The sequence below is a fragment of the Hevea brasiliensis genome, chromosome 2 (assembly GCF_030052815.1).
Source record: "Hevea brasiliensis isolate MT/VB/25A 57/8 chromosome 2, ASM3005281v1, whole genome shotgun sequence".
In the NCBI taxonomy this organism is placed as follows: Eukaryota; Viridiplantae; Streptophyta; class Magnoliopsida; order Malpighiales; family Euphorbiaceae; genus Hevea; species Hevea brasiliensis.
Genome location: NC_079494.1, coordinates 22,969,263 through 22,992,085, shown reverse-complemented (window position 1 = coordinate 22,992,085; position 22,823 = coordinate 22,969,263). Strand labels below are relative to the sequence as shown.

Here is a 22,823-nt window from a genome sequence, read left to right as displayed (position 1 = left end):
CTTGTACATAGATTTTAATATATGCATGTAATTATATGTATGTAATTTATTTGAGCAATTATACAAAAACTCTTATAATATTATTTAGGGTATGTAATTAAAATGCAAATTATTATAATGTTCAAACTTATCTCTGAGTTCTTTGATTAATGTAAATAATTAATTCTTTTTGTAAATTGTGAATGATAAATTATTCTTTATTTTGAAATGAGATACTTCGAATTGCAGTTGATTTTGAGTTGAACTTCTTATACGAGATTGTGAGATGAAATGGATTTGTATTGGAGTTATGGTTGGGTAAAAATATTAGAAGTGTGTTTCTTTTCAAGTTTTGGAGAACTTTTTTCTCAAAATACAGTAGGTACTCTGCCAGAATTTTTGTAAAAATTGCGGTAATTTTAAATATCCAAAAATTTGATTTGTGACTTAGTGTTAATTAAAGGTTTTTAATATTTGTGAAAAAATTTACCCACCAGTATAGAAATGAACGAAAATTGTTTTAAAATCTCTTATACTATATTTAATGGGTTACTGGTAGGCGAAGTACGGTAATTCGTTAAGTGTACTATGGGATCATGTTATGCCTTACGTAGGAGTAGGGAGAGACAGTGGAGAGTTGGAAGAACTCCAGGGTTAAGCGTGCTCGCTTGAGAGAAATCTTAGGATGGGTGACCTCCTAGAAAGTTCTCCATTCTACCTATGGGAAAAAACCATAAGGCTTACGGCCAAAGCGAACAATTCCTCTAGTGGTTGGAGCCTAACCTTTACAAGTAAATTCTTGTTTGCGTATTAGATTGCTTTACCGGAGTTCCTTTGATCTTATCAATTTTGATAAATTAATCCCTGAGAAAGCACAATTGTGTTAATTTTAAAAATTATTTGAGTCATTTTTTTTGTTCGCTTCTTATTTGATTAAAGGATACAATTACAATATCAATTGTCATGTCATTGTTTGCAAGAAAGAGTAATTCAAATCATCCATACATTGGCATCATTCAATAATCACTTTGTATGAATGATGGGGTCATGTGCGTATCCATGATAAGTGTCCATGTAACACACATGACTCTTGAATATTTTATTCTTGTTGTAAAATCTGATCGGGTGATTGGCTTGAAGATGCCATGAAGATGATTTAATTACCCTTTGCAAACAACGACTAATGATGCCTGCACTTATGAAAGTATAAGTTAAAACACAAAAAATGGACAATCCCAACATCCAAAATTTGTGAGAAATTATTCCCACTGATATGCGTATTTATGCATGTATTTATTCAACAATTTCGAATTGTATTATCAAGGTGATAAAAAATTATTTAAACATCTGTCGAAGTAGGAAGATGCTTATTGACTCACTTTGATAATATAATTCAAAAACATTCTCTATTATCAATGTCACATGATTCAAGTTCTTGCTAATTCGACTACTGATGGAGAGGCATCACACCTCCTAACATGACTGTGAGATGATATGTAAAAGAGTAAGAGAGAAGTAAACATGTCCCTTTTGTCCTAGTAAGGAACCATCTTAAAGATTGGAAGAGGCTATCTAATGGGATGGTATTATCTTCAAAGGTGGTTAACTATAGCTTCTAACGTGCAGAGTTTCAGCTCAAGATTTAACTTGCTAAGGTTTAAAAGGTCCCCAGATTATCCCTACTATAAATAGCAGAGCCCCATTTCACTTCCATGATACTGATGGAGAATCCATGGGTATCACAGTACATGAAACAAGTTCCATTCTTAGCGAAAGTCCTCATAGATACTGAAGGGAAAACCAATGGGTACCGATATACGACTTTCTCCTAATTCCTAAAGGGTTAAAATAGCTAGGGTGTAGAGCTCAAGTGTGTGAGGACATTGTGTAAAGTGAATGTGTCTGAAGGGACATACAAACCTCTTCCCTTTCAGGGGTTACACTACCATACCCAGACAACTACAAAATAAAAACAAACATATATACAGAAATATACATTTAAGTACAAATAGAAATTATCAATCAATAAAATAAAGCATAAAAAAAGTAATAAGATGAGGCAAATTTAACAAGTTTAATCAAACACAAGAAATTTCAAGAATACCATAAATTAAACTCCATAATTATTAACTTTAATTTATTAGAGCACAAAAATAAATCCACCATTGGACCTCTGGACTAGAGGCATTGGTTTAAATTTAACTCCCCAGTAGAGTAGCTAAGATGTCACAATGTGTTTTGCGGTTGCCAGGCAATTCACACCGAAGTGCAAAGGTGAGGAGTCGCCACTCTAATTTTGCGAAAAAAATAGAGAAAACCTTTTATTATTTTTTGGAAACTTTTATTTTAAAGAAAATGATACACTTCTATTCCAGAGATTCTAAGCTCGGGGTCCTTATATGTGTGGGGAAGGTGTTAGGCACCCTACATCGTCCCAAAAGGGTATATGAATTTAAGGATGTACTCAAATGAATTAATATCAATAATTTCAAATAGAGCTTAATTTATAATATTGGTTCCTTGCATTCGATCGGAAATATAAATGTAGAAACGCTTAAATATCTCACTATTAGGGTAAGTCAAATACACAAGTAAGTGAAGCGACCCTAAAAATTAATTTTGACTCCATTTGATCTTTGTTTTATTTTTATTTTTTGAAAACTTTTTATTTCAAAGAGGCTTCTAAATTTGACGAATAATCTAATGAAATTTTATTTGAAAATTAAATTTGGTTTGAAAATTAAATTCCATTTAAAAATTAAATTGAGCTTTAAAAATTAAATTTTTTGAAATAAAATCTTGCCTAAAATGAAATTATCTTAAAAATTTGACTTATAAATTAATTTTTTTGGAAATTAGATTAACTTTAAAATTAAAATATGTTTGAAATTGAAAATGGATTTTAAAATAGATTTTTGGTTTTTATTTTTTTAAAATCATATTATTAAAAAATAGAAGCCAATTATTTTTAAGAAATTTAAATTTTACTTTAATTTAATTGTTTATTTACTTTGTTTTTCAAGATTTATGATGAAAATATTAGTAAATTCAATTTTTTAATTAATTTAATTTCATTTATTTAATATTTATTTTCAGTATTTACAAGGAATTGTCACTATTTTTTTTAAATAAATTATATATCCAAACCATAACCCGATGTAAAAATTCATTTTTTTAAAAATTGTCTGACTACTCCCTACTAACATAATACCACTTGAAGGCCTTATATTTGGACTCAACAAAAAAGAAAAGAAGAAAAAAAATAATAATAAAATAATAAAAATAAATAAAATAAAATAAATAAAAATTAATTGAAGAGATCTAAAATGAATTAACAAGTTTTTCACACTCTGTAAATTACAAATAATCCGACTACCTACATCTCATTTCAACATGATAGATAATTTTTAAACCCATAAAAAACTGAACAGTCAATTTATATATCAATAGATCATCTAGCAGAGTACATTTTCAATCTACCTAGCATTATAATTGGTTACTAACAAATAACAATCAAGGTTTCCTTTTCTCAATCACTATCAAAGCAAAAAGAAATCAACTCAACAACTCAAAACAACCTGAATTTTAAAGCTACAAATTTCAAACATCATCTTATCAAAGCCATAATTTATTTATTTTAACAAAACCCATTAAGATTGAATGAAAATTAATCTAATAGAGTTGTTTGAGATCAAGAAATAGACCTTAATCCTTGGAGCAAAACTGAGAATTGGACAGAAGAAAGCTGATGCGAGAATCAAATCTTGGAGGAGACAACTTTTTTTCTTTAGAGAGGAAAGAAGATGAGTCCCCTTCTAGGAAAGCTAATGACGTTGCTATCAAGAGTCCTTAGGAAATGATTGGTTCTCTCCTTTTAAAGAAAGGCTTCAGTGTTTTTGAGAGAGTCAAAGGAACTTGAAATGTTCCTCTTTTCACTTGAAACTGGGTTGTTCAAGAGAACAATCAAAGGGAAGAGGAAGAGTTTTCTTGTACAGGTAGATAAAAGGTTTAGGAAATTTAATAAAATTAATTCCTCATTAATTGATTTTATTTTCATTTATTTCTTCAAAAAAAATGTATAACTAAAATTTAATGGCAACAAATTAAAACACAATAGAATATTTCTTTTTCCTATAATAAATAAATAAAATTTAGGATAAATTGAAAATGTAAAATGAATTTCAAGATCGAAATTAAAATCAAAATTGAATCCAAAAAAACTTTTAATTTGCACTTTTAATTAAATAATAAAAATAAAATTACTATTTGAAAACTAAAATAAAAAAAGGAAAATGAAAAGAAAGATTAAATTGACAATGTCAAGTAAAATTGAGACTGAAAATTAAAAATATACTAATTATTTTTCACTTTCCTATTTCATTTTATTTAAAAAATTTATTTTAGATATGGACAAAATATAGTATTTACATTTAGGAACTTATCGAATTTGGTACTTAAGTATTCTTAATCTTGATTAGATCAAAGACTTCAATACCTTTTCCCATACTACTTCAAGTCTAAACTATTTGATCTCTTCAAAGATTTCAAGCTTGCATTTCCCAATTATAAACATCCCTAAAATATTGAGAACAACCTCTTCTAATCATTTTCCAGATGGACCACATACATCTCCATATATTAATTCTAAATTTCCTTCAGCTCTTTTGACTTTTATCATCTTGCCCTAAGAACAAAACTCACCAATCAGACCAATGAGGACCTATTCCCTATCTCTCCAACTTGGTGATCCTATCCTCTACAATTTAACATAGTCGTAAAAGCCAAATTCATTTTCGATTAGACTTAGTTTCGATGATTATATTAATCTCAATTTAATTGCTTGGTTTTTTTTTTGTTAATATTATCAACATAATAAAGACCATTTTTCAATTAATCCATGCCAACATTTCATTTCCAAAATAAAATGTAAACATCATCTATGAATTGAAATTCATATCCATTACAAGTCATACTTGATATAGAAATGATGTTGTAATAGCATTAGGTACAAAAAAATATTGTCCAAAACAATATACAATTATATAAAGATAAAATAATATGGACTAGGTAACAACTTTTGCTCCATCACCAATATGCAGTCTATGTTCATATCTTGTCCAAGTTTTATTGTCTATTGGTTCCAACATGTCAACACATTTGTGAGAACTGGTTTCAGTAATTGTAATGAATTATGAGTAATATTTGAATATCAATCACAAGTTATAGACATACCTTTATATTCTTGCTCTTCCTATACTCTAAGTACTCTGGGTAATTCTTTTCTAAGTGCCCAACCTTTTGGCAATGGAAATAATTTTCTCTGCCTATAACTCCAACCTTTTTATCCTTAAATTGGCTATCGGACACTTTCCTTGAAAGTATAGGGTTGAAACATTCTTTTTCTTATTGCTCCTCCTCTTAGTTCTACTAAAAGTTGAAGCAACTAAGACTGCATACTTTCCCTTATTGCTGGGCATAGCCTTCTGAGCTGTGATAAGTAATTTCAACAACTCTCAAGTGTGCATTCCAATTTGTTCATGTGAAAGTCTATAATAGACTTAAAGAAAAAATTAGGATGATATTTCTGGATCAAATCAAGCTTGATGGTGAAATCCTTTAAGAATTCATGACCTAGCGCAATCAGATTGTGCAAGTCTTTTCTCACATTCAATCACTCCAACATCTTAATCATGATCAACTGATTTGACATCTAGTGTCTTGTAGTCCTATTCTATTCACCATACAACCTTTGTAGGCAAAATAGGATTTTTGAAGTTGATTGTGTGTTCTCAAGCTCAATTTGCAACTCGTTGCTCATTACGGCATCATGTAACACCTAGCTTGCAAGTTGTCATCATGCCATATTCTTAAAGTATCATGATCCTCCTTTAATTCTCCTTCATATAAAATATTTGGAGGTTTTAAGTCCAAGACATATCCCGTATGTTTAAAACTTAAAACTATTTTTAGATTCTTGGGCTAATCCTATAAACTAGGTCCAATAAGCTTATTAGCATCTAGCACGCCAGCGAGAATGATAGTAGCTAATGGTATCGTCATCATTTTATCAAAACTTATCACAAGGAATAACAAGATTCTAATTAGCATATTGTGTTTTGTAACTTACCAAAATGATCATGGTCTTTTGATCAAATTGGTTCTCTCACTAACTTGGTGAGTCCTACACTTCCAAAGTAGAAAACGGATATCCTGGTTGGGATGAATTTCTAGTGGGCGATTGAATTTTTATAAACTGTTAATCATCCTCAAGTACATCTATTCTTGGATTCATAACAATCTACTATTAACTCTTTACTCATCACATTTCATGTGAGGCTCAACTAATTATCTGGCTCCTAATGCTTAAAACCTCAAGTATATCCATTCTTGGCCCATCTTGCACTAATTAAGCTACACCCACTAAGTCAGAAAATATATAAATTTAAACCTTAATGACCTCAGGTATATCCATTCTTGGCTATTAAAGTATTTGTATACTCACAACATCTTATGCTTACTAATCACTTCAAAAAGATCTCTTATACCAAAAACACAATCCCTATATTACCATAGCTAACAATTTAAATGTTTAAAGTTCCTAGGTGATTATCTTAGTCGGGAGCCATGATGTAATTTCCAAAACCACACCATTTGTCAACTTAATTATTTTGATTGGTATTAGGTCTCACTTTGCACATTAATAATTTTCATGCATATCTTATATACATTGATAAATATACATATCCAATAAATACATTCATAAACGGTAATGTAAAGGCATGTCCATGGACTTTTCTATGGAACTCTAATCTAATCCCACCCACTAAGATTGGAGTTAAGGGCTTTTCTAAGTTATCATCCATCTATTACATGCACACAAGTATTCAACTTTTGAGGTCTTGCGCTCCCATTAATCTCATCAATATCTGGGGCCTCCTTTCTTCTTGTAAAATCCACCAATGCCATTACATAAAATATCCTTGGCATACCAAGGTGAGAATTACAAAAGAAATTCATCTCATATGCCCATATAAATGAATTACAATCTTTATGCATTATAACAACTTATAATACAACCCTTGGGAATAATAAAATTAATTGTTACAATGCCATATGAATATAAGGAGAAAAAAAATTACACTAGTCTCTTATAGTCTATGATCATCTATCATGCATAAGCATAAATTCAATAATTGAATTAAAAAGAATATGGAACAATTCCATAAATTAAACATCTCATGTTTAATCCTTAAATTTCATTGAGATCTCATTTCAAAAATGACATATTTTGATTGAGAAAATGATTAAACACTTTAATCTTAGGTTTAGAGACACTTTCAAATTTGGAGCCAAGAAGAAAAAAAAAAATCAAAATTTTGGATAGTTTAGTGCACACCCTTGGCCATGCTGCAATCCGAGTAGCATGCCTCGGGCTGTGCTAATGTCTCCAACATTGCACAACCATGCCATATTGCACAACTATGGTGGTGCACTAATCTGTAATATTAATAATGAAGAAGCGAAAGCAGTGGGATTGGGCAATTAGGCAATTTTAAAATTAATTGACCTATGTGTCATGCACGCATGCAACCATTTTTCATTTTTATGTCAACAATTAATATGCTTAACATATGGTTAGAACCCTTGTAACCCCAATTGGCCTTTAAGCCTACTTTGCCATTAGGAAACTTAAGATTAAGAACAACTTTAAAATAACTAAACATATGTTTAGGGATTTCTTCTCTGATGAGGTGCAGAATCAAATTCCACCCTTCGAGAACTAGACCTCAAAGTGTAGATCCTCTAATTCATCCACACAAACCATGTGATCAAGATTGCCTAACCTTTGAACCACTAAGACTCCTTTAGGCTACTCTTCTTGTTCAACCAATGAAGACACAAAGGAATAATGGTCCAACCTTTGGGTTATGGTAAGGGTAGGTAGTGAAACAATTCAAAACCTTTAAATCTTAAGGTGACAGCTTCTAATGTCCTTGAGATTGTAAGAAGAAAAATGGAGAAGAACTTGGCTTTTTCTTGAGAGAAAAAAGAAAAAGAAGAAGAAGAAGAAGAAGAAGAATAAGCTCTCTCTATCTCTTAAAAGAAAACTCTATCTTCTTCTCATGTTGGTTAGCTTTTATAGTTTAGAGATATGGTAATCCCTAAACTTGGTGGAATCTCTCAAGTTTAGAGATTTCCAATCCTAAACCTGATTAGTGGAGATTAGTTGTCTTCCACTAATTAGAAGACCTTTACAAGTGTCTTCCTTTCATCCAAGCAATTAGATGAGTTGCTACCATTTCATGGTGCCACTTGGTATCTTATGCCACATCACCACCAAGCCAGTGAGCCACATTGCTCTTATGGCTTCATAAGCCATATTAATTCTTCTTACAATATAATTTATATCTAATATAAATTATATTATAATTAAACTCTTTTAATTAAAAGCTTATATTTAAAAATTAGATATAAACTAATTTTTCTTCTTATTACCCATTCCTTTGAATTCAAGTCATGATAGGGACTTTGAAATCTAATTATAAACTAAATTCATTAATTTAATTAATCAATCAGACCATTTAATTAATTAATTAATTAATCAAATTAATATTATCTTGATCACATTAGTTCTATTGTGTTACTTTTTAGGTTCAAGACTAATTGGCAATGAGAATATGATATTAACTCTTTAATATCATTCTAACTCTTTCCATACATAGAGTAAAATTCCCTTTATCATTGGAACTCTTTCCATACATAGAGTAAAATTCCCTTTCTACTCTTGGTTTTTATAAATCATGATTAACACCTAGCATAGTGTGGTATGACTACCTAATCAGTGATAAATAAAATTCATCCCATTCCTTAGAACCTTAATAATACGTACCATGGACTAAAGTCTCTTTATTACAAAGTCCCAATCCTAGTTAGGGCCACGATATATGCCAAACTCTAATTGCTTTCGATCATATATCCTCATCTAAATTCTAATTTTTTTATTAACAAGACTTACCACTAGAAACACTTTTCTGATAAGTCAAATTGTCCTATCCAGGGCTTTCTTTATCAAGAACAATTTAGATAGCATAGGACTTTATTCTTATTTACTTATGGTAACAAATCCCACCTTGACTGAACACCTATCTCCATATGCAATTAGTTGGAGTTAACACACGCTCGTATACTCATACTTAGTACAAGTATGTAAGTGTTATCAGACTTAAACTACCTATATACAAAATAACCGTGTCATTTCAGATCAAGGGACTGTGTGTACTATTATGATCTATATGACAATATATTGATAAGAGTAAACTCCATGTATATGTTATCCATACATCACTGGTTTGGCCTACTTAGCTTATAAGTGCCCACTATAATTATCCTTACATCCTAATATCAGATGGTATGAGACTCACCATTCCACTTTTATTAGTATCTTATATTAGTCCATGAAAACAAATAGAGGCTTTTTAAGATTGTGTCTTCCTTCATTTTTCCATTAAGGAAGTTAGTCTTGATAGCTAGTTGCCAAAACTCACAATCATAGTGTAAATATATTGCTATTAAAATCTAAATGAATTCAAGCACAGCCATAGGTAAGGATATTTCCTCATAGTCAATCCCTTTCCTTAAGTAAAACTCTTTTCATAATTAGCCTTTCCTTATAGGTCTCTACCTATTCATTATAACCTTTTTATCTCTTGAAAAGCCTTTTCAACTTCTACTAGGTACCATACCTATAGTAAGGTTTACAAAAACATAGAATAATTCTTAATGATTGAATCCATTTTGGATCTAATGGCTATTACCATTAATGAAAATCTATATCCAATATAATTTCTCTGTTAAATGTATGATCAACTCTATGACTAATGTCTACATGAATGAATAACTTTTGTACATTCTTATGTAGAGTTCTATATCACTCCAATAAATGAGACATAGATTAACTACAAGTTAATGTTATGGTGATATTACTAATAGGTATAAGCTCATTACTAGAAGGATTTACATCTATTTAATTTGTTGATTGATGACTCTTTGTCTATTTTCATCTTCCTTACTTTGTAATTTTTTTATAGAAACTCTTTGTCACACCTTATCCCTTGTAAGGCATGACATGTTCCCGTAGCATACCTAATGAATTACCGAGCTACACCTATCGATAACCTATTAAATATGCTACAAGGAATTTTAAACAAAACATAGCTTTTTATCTTATCAATTCTTTTGCGGAAACTGCATGGGGATAGTTAAAACTTTAGCAAAACCCAATTATATAACCTGTTGAAATCATAGTAAACCAAGTAAAAGATTTTGCTCCTACCCATTTCACAAGCATAATAAATTCTATTATATTTCAAGTAGACATTCATTTGAGGAAATAAACTTAATATTATAAAAGGTACATTTTTCATAAGTCTCAAAATGAAGTGTAAATATGTATAACTCAAAATGCTATAACAATGTAATGATTTTTAATACAAACTGCTCAATGTCCGTACATCCATACATATAGTTATAAAATATATCAAAAGGAAATTACAGGGGTATACCTACTATATTACCCACAGCCAATACAAAATACTGCTTCCAAGTCTCTCACTCGGTAGCCTTCTCCTTTCCCTTACCTGTGACAGCATAAATAAGCTATCGCTGAGTATAACACTCAGTGGTGCACAACTAATAACTTTAAAACTTAAGGTGAAATACAACTTGTCAAAATACAAGAAATCATATATTTGCATAATCATGATAGCATTACATAACTTTCTGAGTCCATAAGAATCATTTATTGAAACCACATTTTGAATGAGGAATCATACTTTACAAATCACCATTCACAAAGCATAAGTGTTGCCAACATTAACTCACAGTTTAGACCATTACACAAAATTTCAAGATCAATGCCGTGTTGTACACTATGACAAAGCAATCTCAACCTCACTAACCATTATTAATGAGGGAAGAGCTAGCTAGCTAATGAGTACTCATTTAGTCTCACCACACTAACCGTTATTAATGGGGGACATAATCATAATCAAATATCAAACCCCAAGTAGCCATTACTACTGGGAAGATCCGAAAGGAACTGTCATGCTAACTATGATTTCAAAACAATTTTCAAAAGTTTCCCACTCAACAATCACATTTGCAAACTAATAAACACATTCAATTTATCATAAAATCCATATAGAGGTGGCAACACCTAAATTTCTCAAATACAAGAGAAAAACTATATTTCATTCAAAGTAAACTCGTTCAAAGCAAACTCGTTCAAATGAAATCATTCCAAACAATTTACAAGTTTAAAAACAAAGAAAAAGGTTAGTTGTGCACAAACCTTCAATGAACTCGTTTATCTTTACTTACTTCTCCTTGTCCATCCCAACCTTTTTTTCTAATGAAAATACATAAATAGAATACATCAATACTCATCTCAATTGCTACCAAGTACTCATTACATGAATGTCTAATGCACCCTAAGTTAGCTTTGTAAATCTTAAAGAGTTTTGAATTTTGGACAGCTTGGTGCCCTAATCTTTGAACCAAATTTTTACCTAGTTCCAATCATAATTTGATGAGGTGTTCTTCATGAAAATTGTCCCTCTAGGTCTCATCTTTATTTTCCTTTTTGAATAACCTCATTTGGAGTTGTGTAGCCCAATTTATAGTCAAATTAATTTTACTATTCACATGGACAGATTCTGGCAGATTTAGTGACTTAACTTTGCGCAGCAATTTGATTGAGTTAAGTCCATTATTTGGCCTTAAGTTCTTCATATGAAATGTTCTACTATGTTTTAGGTTTCCATCGGTTCAATAATTACTTGATTTAAAGTTTTCTAAAATGAGTTATGACAATTCAAAGTTTACTATTCATGTGCCTAATTTCTGCAGGTTCCAAGTTCTAGCAGATTTGTTGAACCAACTTTGCTTAGCAATTTAGTTGGGTTAAGTTCATAATTTGGTCATAAGTTCTTCATATGAAATGTTCTACTATGTTTTAGGTTTTCATCGGTTCAAAAATCACCTAAATTAGAGTTTTTTAGAGAGAGTTATAACTATGCAAATTTTACTGTTCATATGGTCAATTTGCAGATTTCTAGATTTTGGTAGATTTGGTAACTCAACTTTACTTAGCAATTTGATTGGGTTAAGTTCATAATTTGGCCTTAAGTTCTTCATATGAAATGTTCTACTATGTTTTGTAATGCCCTCACTGTAGGTAATTCGTACGTTATACTGTTCTGACGATTAATGTCTGTCCGGACAGCTAGGATGTCTGGAACTACACTTAAATGATAGTGAGGAGATATAAAATGATGGAATAAATGATAAGAAAATACAAGAAAAATTAAGAAAAAATACAAGAAATGAAATGTAACTAGGTTAAATGAGCCGTGGTTCCAGCGATGGGTGACCGTACCAGAAAGTCACTGCATGGACAGTTAACAACCCCAGACCCGCGAGGAACCTTAGAAAATAATTTTCGGGACTTAATTAAAGATTTACTGAGGTACAAATGACATTAAAAATATCAAAGAAAATTTAGTTAATCGGTATAGATGAAAATGAAATTAAAGGAACCATCGGATTAGGGATTTAATCGGTATTACCAAAAAAGTGTGACTATAATCTGAAGAGGGGCATTTTGGTCATTTGGCACTTAGAGTTGACTTTTGACCTAAATGTCCATTAAAATAAGTGATATTAAAATTTTGAAAATCCCATAAAAATATGAAACTACATGTGTAATGAAATTAAAGGAAATTAAAGGGAATTATTACAAATATGAAAACTTGAATTATAATAATAATTAATTAAATCTTAGTGGGGGTATATAAGGGCATTAGAAGACAAATTCTACCACTTCACTTCATCTTCTTCAACTCATCTCTCTCATGGCTGAATGGTTCTCTCTCAATTCCTCCATGGATGTTTTCATGCAAGCTTAAAATCTCTCTTATTTTTAACCTAAAATCATAAGTTCACTTCACTAAAGTTTGTCCTCACATCTTGGGAAGACCATAAGCAGCAAGAAAAAAAAGATTTGGTAAAGTTTTCACAAGGTTGAGAAGTGATCATCTAAAGGTAAGTGCTTTTATCCTCTTCCTTGCTTCATTAAAAATTGAATTGAGGTTAAGATGAAGTGAATTATGCATGAAATCAAAAGAAATGATAGGTTATGAGAAGTGTTAAATTTTGGCAGCCTTAGTACTCTTGAGAGTTTGATGAATTCTTAACTAGAATGATGGTTAGTGATGTTAGTTGATGCATCTAAATGCAATGGAAGTGATATTATATGAATATGTTTGAAAATTGGAAATTTTAAATTAGGGCTTGAACAAATAATTGAAGACTTTGTGTAATTGTTCAATTCAACAGCCTTGAGGAACTTAAGAGATTGATAATTTCATATATGTAAATGTTGATTAATGGTGTTGATGAATAGGTATATGTGGGCTATATGTTGATTGATGAAGTTACTTATACTAGAAAATTTATTGAATGTATATATTGTGATTGATAATTGAATTAGGGTTTTAAACTACATATTGGAGACTTGATGTAATTGCTAGAATGTGATTATATTGAAATGAATTGATGATATTAGAAGTACCATGAATGCTATTTGAAGTAAGGGAGTTGGAGGAATGCAATTTGGGAGTGTAATTTCTTTGCAGGTTAGGAAATTGTTGAAATCAGTATGTGTTTTGAGTCCTAACCGAAATTGTGTGGCTCCAATTGGTATGAGGCCAATTGGAGGTAAAGCTAGACCTAAAATGCATCATTTTTCATGAAGAAACCATGCTCAAATTCTGTCCAAAAAGTGACATAAATTCTGCCCTAATCCGGATTACCAAATAGTGAACCCAGAAAATGACCAAATGAATAGTGTATATTCATTTGGTCATAACTCACTTCAGACAGATCCAAATGATCTGAAATTTATACCATTGGAAAGCTTAGACATAGGGCTACAACTTTTGTGAAGAACACAAAGTCCAGAAATGTCATTAACCCAACCAAATTGCTTGCCCAAGTTGGGTTACCAAAACTGTCTAGTACAAAAACTGTCCAAAATTGCTAGACAAAGGCTACTTGACCAGTTTTGGCAAAAAGACCATAACTTGGTCCACAGAAATCCAAATGCCCTGAGACCGGTGCCAAAATTTCAATAAGACATAAACCTACAATATTGGTATTTTGATCAAAACCCAAAAATCAAGGGAACTAGGTCAATTAACTAGGTCAAATCAGCATACCAATTCTGGAAATTACATAAGTGACCATTGACTCCAGAATAGTCCAGGCCAGTTATTAGGTTATAAGTGGTTCTACAAAACTTGAAATATTGCAACTAAAAATTCTGAGTGACTACAAGACATAGGGCAATAAATCCTATGAAGAACACTAGGCCTAAATGTTGCTATAACTTGTTCAAATAAATTGGTAAAATATGATACCAAAACTGCCTAGTTAAGGAACCAGAAATTGGAATCGAACCAGTTATGGTTATTTAACCATAACTTGAGTTCTATAAATCTAAATGACATGAATCAAAAAGGGAAAACAAGACAAGACATAGAGGAACAACTTCCATGAAGGAGGTATGGCAAAACAGTGGCCACAAAATGAGCAAATTGATAGGTAAAGTTAAGACATTAAAACTAAACCTAAACAAAGGTTCGTAAACAAATTATTTTCTGGTAACCCTAACATGTTACTAAACACTGAATTACATGAAATAGGTATGTGGGATCCACTTTTCCACTACAAAGTGATATGAAATTTCTAATGAGAAACTAATAATGTTTAATTACTCAAAGTAAATCTAAGCTTATGTATATAGTTTGAATCGATTGGTATACCAATTAGGAATCACGGATAGCAGTACTGCCTACATGAATGATTATTGATCGACAAAATATGTCTGATATGATTGTTCTACAGGCTATATGCCTGCCCGTTGGCCATTGAGCCTAATTTCATTACTGGCTTTGAAAGCTTGCCCGCTAGCCTTGTGCCTGACATGACAGTTATATACAAGATAGACATATGGTTGTTTAACCAGTATACTCCCATGTATCCAGCCTTTATAGTCTGTTATAGGTTACTTGGGACTGATATGATTTTAAAGAGACTGAAAATGAAATAAATGTACAGATAAGATCCTGATAAATAAATTGATCCCAAAGTCAAATAAAATCTGTAAGGACTTAGAAGTTATGAAATTTCACCTAGAATTGTTATATTAATTATTTAGTTATTTTTATTTTAAATTATGCACCACTAAGCAATTCGCTTAGCGCGTTGATTTTTCCATCACGTAGGTACTGGAGACCAGACCCAGCAGCCGCAGCCGCAGCCATAGTGCTCATACAGAGAGTAGACCAGATCTGATTGTAAACAGTCACCTCATCAGTCTGCATTTATTTTGGTAGGGTCTATGTGTAGACTGGTAATTTGGTTCATTGTATATAAATATTATGTAACACCCCTCACCCGGCTATAGTGTAACTGAGCGAGGTGTGCTACATTTGGTGTCGGAGCACCCTAACTTATCTTACTTTATTTCTTTAAAAATTTTGTTCTCGTTATATTTAATATCGATTATTTTTCGACGGAGAAACTAACGAAGTTTCTCCTATTTTATTATCATTTGACGTATTTTACTATTCACCTGTTTGAAAATTTCAATAATATTTTACAATAAAAATCTCATCAATTATTCTCATAACCATCTCATAATTCACATCTCATTCATATATCTCAATTTCATATGTAAACATTCTCAAATTACATAAGCAAAATTTTCAAATTTCCTTAATTTACATAATTTACAAAATAATTACATAATTTCATAATTTATATGATCTACAAATTAATTACATTTCCATAATCTATATTTCAACATACAATTCATAGTTTACATTACAAATAATATTAAAGGATAATTGATGTGAATTGTGATTATATATATGATCAAATGAATATATATATTATAATTGAAAATTATTATGAAATAATGAAGTCATAAAACACAATATATTAATATTTAATAATATTACGTGCCCTTGTATTGCCTAGACATGTGTGTCAGATTGAATAGTTTGGCATGCCAATAGGGTATTATTTTAGTAGTACTGCGAAAAGCTTTATGCCTGTATTCATAGCTTTAAAAGTCCCTTAGGCAAATCCCACATCTGCAAAACACGGAGATGGTCTTGGGTTCAAAAAGTAATGATATATAAAATGAGGGAACTAATCACTAGAGGCGCCTTTTGGTGGAATGGCCTGGAGAGTTGGAAGAACTCCAGGGTTAAGCGTGCTCGCTTGAGAAAAATCTTAAGATGGGTGACATTCTGGGAAGTTCTCCATTCCACCTATGGGACAAAACCGTGAGACTTATGGCCAAAGCGGACAATTCCTCTAGTGGTTAGAGCCCGACCGTTACACATTATGTAATTATAGTTTGTGATGTAAATAAGTTGTAATAACATATTTGAGAGTGTAAATAAAGCTTGTAACTTTTTGTATATAAATTTTCATATGAATGAATGATTGAAAAATATATTTCCTTGGAATTGTATAAGTAGAAATGATATGATATGACATGATGTATATATAAACATGAGATAGATATGAAATTATTTTTAACAGGTGAATAGTAGAACCCGCCAGATGCTAATAAAACAAAGAAGGCTCTGCCTGGGTATTCACAGAAATGATTTGTGATAAAAAAAAAATTTTTACTACATGTTTTCAATAAAGTATAAAATTAATAATGGACAGGACAAGATAAGATAGGGTGCTCCAACACCGAATGTGGCACGCTTTACTCGGCTACACTGTAGACGGGTAAGAGGTATCATAGTTTTAGGTTTCCATCAGTTCAAGAATCACCTAAATTAGAGTTTTCTAGAGAGAGTTATGACTATGCAAATTTTACTGTTCATATGGTCAATTTATAGATTTCTAGATTTTGGCAGATTTGGTGACTCAAATTTCTTAGCAATTTGATTGGGTTAAGTTCTTAATTTGGCCTTAGGTTCTTCATATGAAATGTTTTACTATGTTTTAGGTTTCCATCGGTTCAAGAATCACCTAAATTGGAGTTTTCTAGAGAGAGTTATAACTATGCAAATTTTACTGTTCACGTGGTTCAAATTCTGCAGATTCAGAATCTCACTTCCAGTTTCAAGGTTTATTTAGGGCAGTTTATGGTCATTTTCTGGGCAGCGTATCTTCATGAAAATTCTAGCGCTATGTCTTAAGTTTTATTTCAATTAGTTTCACACTAATTGGAGTTGTGTAGCTCAACTTATGAGTTGCCAAGCACACTGGACTCAGTGTGCAGAAATTCTGCCTAAGGTTCAATTTTCATTTCTTCAATTACTTCTACTAACCAACCTCAAATCACATTTAATTCACCTCAAATGACCATAAGTTAATATTAAACACATCAATGGCACTTCCTAGCACAAAACTCCTAATTTTTCAAATCCCTAGTTTGCAATTTCCCCAATCCATACAATTTCATTACTTCCATTCATTATATAAATGTCACTTCACACTCAAAGAACTTCAAATGATCACAAATTGCTATTATAAACACTAATTACACTTCATACAATAAAAGCCCCAATTTCCCATGAACCCTAATTTTCAATTTTCCAATTTATGCAAATCTCATGTAATTCCCCTACCCCAATCATGTATACTACTTCAATCAAACTCGAATCCATTATAAATTAAGTTAAAACACATCAAACCCTAGGTTTTCCCCAAGTTGGCCACAAATTTCGCTTTTAAGATTCATGCATTTTTTTCATGCTTCCTTATGTAAATTCATTACACCCAAATTTGATTCAAAGCATACTTAATTAATTAAGCATAGAAGAGAGCTCACCTTACTTGATGATTTTTCTTAACTCCTAATTTCTCCCAATTTCTTGTTCTTCTTACTCAAATCTTTCAGCCAAGGCTAAAATTTCAAGTTTTCTTATAGTGGGTTATGGAAAGTAGGAAGAAATTTGAAGGAATTAAGAGCTTGGAAGGATGAAGAATGGAGGGAGAGAGGGAACTATGGGGGCGGCACAATGGGAGAGAGAAAGGGAAGAATGCCTTTTTGATTTTTAGTGTAATTGTCTCCTTTATATATTTATCTCTAATTTAATTTTTATTTAATCCCTAATTTTAATCATGTCATTACTTATGTCATAATTGTAATTTAAATTTGAAATTTTCCTTTCTTTTCTTTTCTTTTTTTTTCACCTTTATATTTGAACTTTTCCTCAATATTTTTTCATAATTTAATATTTTATTTTCATTTAATTTAATTGACACTTTGGTCAAAAATCAACTCTTGAAGTGAATTAACCAAAATGCTCCTTATTGGATCATAATCCATCTTCTTCATAATACCCAATGAGTCCTTAGATTTTTTGTTCACTTAAATTTTTATTGTGTCTATCTCAATTAATTTTTCCTTTTATTTTTGGTTCTCAAGTTGTCTTTGAATAGTACTAGTCACAGACAAAAAATAGTACTATTTATAGGTCAGAGGTTCGTGGTGTTACACTATTTTCTCAAGAACAATGACTTCACTTATAACAACTTTTTATTTAGCAGGAAGATGGAAATAATATCCTAAACTTCTTTTAGGATACCCAACAAATCTATCCTTTATCAGATTTTACTTTTAACAACTTTCTTCTTCCTTGCTTCTTCTAATCTCAAGGGTATTAGAAGTTGTCACCTTGAGATTGAAAGGTTGAGAAATTGTTTTTCTACCTACCCATATTATTACTCAAGAGTTGGACCTTTTTTCTTCTTGTGTTTTTAGTGGCTAACCAAATGAGAGACACAAAAAGGTTTTGCGGTTCAAAGGTTGGGCAATCTCGATCACATAGTTTGTGTGGATGGACTAGAGATTTACACTCGGAGATTTAGCTTCCCAGAGGGTAGAATTTAATTCTGCACCCCATCGGGAAAGAAATCCCTAAACTCTTTGTTAAGTAGTTTAGGGTTGTTCTTAATTTTAAGTTTCTTAATAGAAAATTAGGTTTAAATGCCAATTAGGGTTACAGGGTTTTAACCATATGTTAGGCATGTTAATTGTTAACATAGAAATATAAAATGGTTGAATGTGATCCATGCCACCTAGGTTAATTAATATTAAAATTGCCTAATTATCCAACCCCCACCACTTCCACTCCTTCAATTGGTATCAGAGTCATCCTATTTCGCCATTACAAGTTTTGTTACATGATGTTTGTAGGTTAAGACCTAAGAAATTCTAGGTTTCAAGAATTAAAATCTTATTTTTCCTGTTTTGCACTTGCACAATCCAATTACATGAGCCATGTAATGATAGGCTTATCGTTACATAAGATGTGTAAACGTTACATAAGTTATGTAATGATATTCTAAGTAGTTACATAAGTGGTGTAAAAGTTACACAAGCAGTGTAATGCCAAAAAGAGTGAAAATGGAAAGAACTGAGAGTTATATGATCTAAGGTCATGTAATGCTACAAAGGGCGTGTAACAAACTACACAGGCCATGTAATATGAAACTCCCCTATTCTGTTTTTCTGATCCATATTTTGATACTTTGATTAGATCTGTTAGTTTCCAAAACTTTGTTTAAAGTGTTTAACTACATTCTCAACTAAAATAACATGTTTTTGGAATAAGTTCCAAAAACTTTATTATAAATATGAGATATTTATGCGCTAGGAATCAGGGGATTTTTTCTTACAATCAAGTATTTGACTTCTTGCAATTTGTTCTCAATTTTTATATTGTGGAATTTGGAGTGATTTTGATTTTGGGTTTTTATTTTATTTTGGTTGAGGAATCTTGGGTTTGTATAAGTTGATGTTCTTTCCTTTTCTTATTCTTTCAGTTTTTTATTTCAATTAAATTTGTAAATATTTTTTAATATTTAAAATATAAAAATTAATATTTTAATTTGTTTTTTTTTAAAAAGGCTAATTTAAACTCAATGAAAGACTTAAACTAATTTTATAAAAAAAAAAATAGACTTATTTCAAATATGAGCTAAAAATTGACGGCAAAATTGAGGTTTTTCCCTTTTAAAATATGAAGATCTTAAATTCATAACGGTAGAGTTGTACATAGGTTGGCTTAATTGGATTCAACATATTTATTCAAACTAAACTGACTAAGTCAGTTTGAAAAGCATTGGAACTAAAACTAACAAAAGAAATTACAAAACTAATATCTTCGATTTTAATAATAAAACGGATTGGATTCAAATTGGATTTGGTTTAATAATTTGAGTTTTTTTTAATTCTTTAGATTCAAGCAACACTTTTTAAAGTTTTTTAACTCAACTTTACTCATGCATGCATTAAATTGAATAATTAAAATTATTGACATTTATTAATAAAAAAAATATAATTTAACACATTCAATTTTAAATTAGACTTTTCGATAACAACTCTATACAAAGTACTTCATACACCATATAAAATATTTACTTACAAGAGTATTTATGGTCCCTTTTTTTATTGTCTTTAATAAGCATCAGTTTGCGTTGCATTAGTTTAATAATTTTCAAAACCGAAATGCATCAATTTATATAATTTTTAACCTATAACCAATAAAACTTAAATGAAAATCATAAAAATTGGTACACCATTATATACCAAATCCACATAAGTTGACCCCTTTAGACAAGAAGGCTCACAAAAACAAAGCTTAAGATTGTTTTTATGCCGGCAAAAAAGTCTATTTTAACTCTTAAGGTTATGTTAAGCAGTCAAATAAAATTTTAAATTATTTTATGGTCTAATTAAACTTTTTAACTTAAAAAAAAATAAATTAAATTTTTTAAATTTTAAAAATAAATTAAATAAACCTTTTACTTTAAAAATAAATAAAAAATATTAAATTATAATTTGTATATAAACTCAGCCACAATTGCATATATCTTTTAGTGCACAAAGTTCATATCTAATTTTCAATATATCAATAAGTATTTGTTGCATCTACAGTAAATTAATAAATTATTATTAGCTGTATGATTAAGAATATAAAAAAATGAAATTAGAGATGAATTATAATTCAATTTAAAAGACTTGCTAAATCCGAAATACTTTAAAGATTATTACCTCATACTTTAAAGGCTACTTTTTGCTTCTGCTTCTCGTGCTACTAATTCCTCTGTTGTTATCCTTCTTTTTTTTTTTTTTTCTTTCTCTTCCTGCAAATGAGAAAGTTTTGGATCAGAACATTCTCTGACTCTCCGTATATATTTTTCTTTCACCAAGAAGCCGCCTTCTTTTTATCATTGGCGCCAACAGAAAAAAATAATACTAATAAAAATAAAATAAATAAAATAAACCCATAGTAGCAAGTTTCTCATAAGCATCCATATCTTAAACCCATCATACCTTGCACCATTCTGGACAACCGCCAGACAGGTAAGAAACGGGCTTCCGTCGTGTAGATTATAGTGACCGGAAAGTTAGATTAGGGAAGGAGAGGATAGATGGGAAATGTAAACGGTAGAGAAGAGGGAGTAAAAGGGCCAGATGAAGACGGATCCAACGGTCAATCAACGCCCATCCAAACCGCCTATTCGTATCGTGCAGCTGCGGTTGCTTCTTCGGTTCCTATGGCTAATGCTAGCAACGATAATAACAATAATAATTACATTAATACGACACCGTCTCGCAGCCCTGCTCGTTCCGCTTCCCCTCTTTTGTTCGCTTCTCAGGTTTTCTTTTGGTTGCTGCTTGTTTTAATAAATGATATGATTAAAAAATGGGAACAAACTAAATTAATTTTGCATTTTAAGTCGTGACATAATTTTCTGATTTTTTTGGAATCAACCCTTTGAAATATAGGCTTAGTTTACTAATAATTGACTATTGACTAAATTGCATAAGCTGAAAACTTCTGATATAAGAGCTATTTCAGTTTCTAAATCCCCTCAATGTTTATAAACTCAATCCATCGTAGATTGTAGGCTTCTTTTAGATGATATGTTTTTTTTTTCCTGTTTTGTGCATTTGCAGATTCCTATAGCTTCCTTTCAGAGGTCTGATGGCCTGCCTTTTTTAAATCAAATGTGGCGAAATGAATCTCCTGGAGTTGTTGATCATCCTCCTGAGCAAGGAATCCCAACCATTATCTCCTGGAACTATGGTGGTAATGAAGTATTCCTTGAAGGATCTTGGGATAACTGGATGTCAAGGTAAACCAGTCCTTATTTATCATAAAATGTTGGAGTGGCTAATGCATAGTACATATTAGAAATTATAATTGTTTCTGAGAGAGAGAGAAAAAAAAAATTATAAACAGATTACGATCTGGTTGCAGGAAGCGAATGCAAAGATCTGGTAACGATCATTCTATTCTGCTGGTCCTTCGATCAGGTATATACCATTATAAGTTTATTGTAGATGGGGAATGGAGATATAATCCAGATCTTCCTTGTGTGTCTGATGGGATGGGCCGTTTTTATAATCTTCTTGATGTTAATGTAAGTATCTGTAGCCCCGTGCTTGCGCCTGTGAAATTGGATACTTTTTTTTTACTACTGAACTTTGTCTCGTCTATTGAGATTCTGGTAGTCCTGAATTATAACTTGGAAACTAATTGCAGATATCAAGTACTAATGAATTTGACGCATTTTTGTTTCACATGTAGCTACACGTGATTGCACATGCATTCAGATGTCTCTGTCTGTCTCTCTCTCTCTCTCTCTCTCTCTCTCTCTCTCTCTCTCTCACACACACACACACACACACACATATGTTCTTGTCCCTTGTCTTAATTAAATCCTGAGAGGCCAAC

The 22,823-nt window shown here is 31.1% G+C and overlaps 1 protein-coding gene across 1 annotated transcript in view; it reads left to right on the top strand.

Moving 5' to 3' along the window:
• The first annotated feature begins 21,205 nt into the window (after positions 1-21,205).
• The window catches only part of LOC110636887 (SNF1-related protein kinase regulatory subunit beta-1), a 30,808-nt gene continuing 29,190 nt past the window's right edge, over positions 21,206-22,823 (top strand). The window contains exons 1-3 of the mRNA XM_021786764.2: positions 21,206-21,741; positions 22,043-22,221; positions 22,347-22,509. Of these exons, the coding sequence (XP_021642456.2) occupies positions 21,514-21,741; positions 22,043-22,221; positions 22,347-22,509 (570 nt within the window). The 5' untranslated portion in view covers positions 21,206-21,513. The remainder of the gene's footprint in view (positions 21,742-22,042; positions 22,222-22,346; positions 22,510-22,823) is intronic.